Source organism: Austrofundulus limnaeus, unplaced genomic scaffold (genome assembly GCF_001266775.1).
Source record: "Austrofundulus limnaeus strain Quisiro unplaced genomic scaffold, Austrofundulus_limnaeus-1.0 Scaffold2630, whole genome shotgun sequence".
Classification (NCBI taxonomy): Eukaryota; Metazoa; Chordata; class Actinopteri; order Cyprinodontiformes; family Rivulidae; genus Austrofundulus; species Austrofundulus limnaeus.
The window spans coordinates 11674-13612 of record NW_013955032.1 but is presented as its reverse complement, the minus strand read 5'-3'; the positions used below and the strand labels follow the sequence as shown (position 1 = coordinate 13612).

General features: G+C 41.7%; 1 protein-coding gene and 1 long non-coding RNA gene across 2 annotated transcripts in view; both read left to right on the top strand.

Annotated features, from left to right (window-relative positions):
• Nucleotides 1-95: 95 nt before the first annotated feature.
• The window catches only part of rad51c (RAD51 paralog C), a gene marked incomplete in the record, with an annotated part of 13250 nt that continues 11406 nt past the window's right edge, over nt 96-1939 (top strand). Inside the window, 2 exon segments of the mRNA XM_014000007.1 lie at nt 96-231; nt 1262-1487. Coding sequence (XP_013855461.1) covers nt 114-231; nt 1262-1487 — 344 coding nt within the window.
• The window catches only part of LOC106511259 (uncharacterized), a 2099-nt gene continuing 2004 nt past the window's right edge, over nt 1845-1939 (top strand). Inside the window, exon 1 of the long non-coding RNA XR_001309498.1 lies at nt 1845-1925. This is a non-coding gene — a long non-coding RNA (uncharacterized LOC106511259). The remainder of the gene's footprint in view (nt 1926-1939) is intronic.

Sequence of the window (1939 nt, the reverse complement as noted above, 5' to 3'; positions counted from 1 at the left end):
TAATGAACCTTTCTTTGAAAATACAGTAGAACATGTCCAACGGAACGTTTTTATTTTGAAAAAACAAACCGGAACTGCTTTAATACGATAAGCATGCTGGGACAGCCGTAAAAATGAGGCGGCCGATCTTTAGTTTGAATCTAGGAACCAGCACGAAGGTCAAACTGGGCCGAGCTGGTTTCCAGTTCACCTCGGACCTGCAGCACCTGAGCCCGGAACAACTCAGCCAAGGTACCGCCGAACTCCGGAGCAGCAGAGACACCAGACTCAGTTCAAAAAACCTTAGATTTAAGTCTTGAATGGTGGCAGCAGGACGCTTCAGTGCTCTGAGTTCTGCTTTTCAGCACCAATAATCATCACTGATCACAAACTGATCACACTTATTGATTTATAGCACTTTGAACTATTTACTGACCAAATATTATAGTTCTGACAGCTGCTAATGCTGCTAATGTTGCTAATGTTGCTAATGCTGCTGTCTGAGCTGAGAGAAACTTTATAAAGTAACAGAGTATGTATTTATACACAAGGCATGTATTTATATTCTGACAGCTGCTAATGTTGCTGTCTGAGCTGAGAGAAACTATAAAAACAGCTGAGTCATTGAAGCTTCATAAAACAGCTGAGTCAGTAAAATTGATAAAAACTGAGTCATAAAAGCGTTGTAAAAACAAGTGAGTCAGTAAAGCTTTATAAAACAGCTGAGTCACTGAAGTGTTATAAAACAGCTGAGTCACTGAAGTGTTATAAAACAGCTGAGTCACTGAAGTGTTATAAAACAGCTGAGTCATTGAGGTGTTATAAAACAGCTGAGTCACTGAAGTGTTATAAAACAGCTGAGTCACTGAAGTGTTATAAAACAGCTGAGTCATTGAAGTGTTATAAAACAGCTGAGTCACTGAAGTGTTATAAAACAGCTGAGTCACGGTTAGGGTTAACTAACCTAACTTAACTAAATGATAACTAAATGATAACTAACCTAACCTAACCCTAACCTAACTAAATGATAACTAACTGATAACTAACCTAACCTAACTAAATGATAACTAACCTAACCTAACTAAATGATAACTAACTGATAACTAACCTAACTTAACCCTAACCTAACTAACTGATAACTAACCTAACTTAACCCTAACCTAACTAAATGATAAATAATTAACTGATAACTAACCTAACTTAACCCTAACCTAACTAACTGATAACTAACTAACTGATAACTTACTAACTGATAACTAACCTAAGCCCTGCTCTGTTGCAGAGGCTGGAGTCTCCCAGCAGGAGGCGCTGCAGGTGCTGCAGGCTGTGAGGACAGGAGCAGGAGGTGCAGCCTCTCTCAGTGCTCTGGAGCTCCTGCACAAGGAGGAGAGCTGCAGGAGCATCATAACCTTCTGCTCACAGCTGGATGACGCTCTGGAAGGAGGACTTCCTGTCGGGAAGACCACAGAAATCTGCGGAGTCCCAGGAAGTGGAAAAACCCAGCTGTGGTCAGAAACACAGAGTCAGCTGTTTGTTCATTGGCTGCAAGGCTTTGACTTCCTGCTTCTTTATGATCGTTACAGTCAGACAAACTGTTTCATCTCCACAAATATAAACATTACTAAACTTTCATTAAACACCTTGTTGACTTTTAGCTTTGCACCATTTTTTATTCAAATAAAGCAGAATCTGCATCATGACTGAGCATGCTCACACCTGGACAGGTAAATCCACACAGGACACACTGAGCATGCTCACACCTGGACAGGTAAATCCACACAGGACACACTGAGCATGCTCACACCTGGACAGGTAAATCCACACAGGACACACTGAGCATGCTCACCCCTGGACAGGTAAATCCTGTACAGGACACACTGAGCATGCTCACACCTGGACAGGTAAATCCTGTACAGGACACACTGAGCATGCTCACACCTGGACAGGTAAATCCTGTACA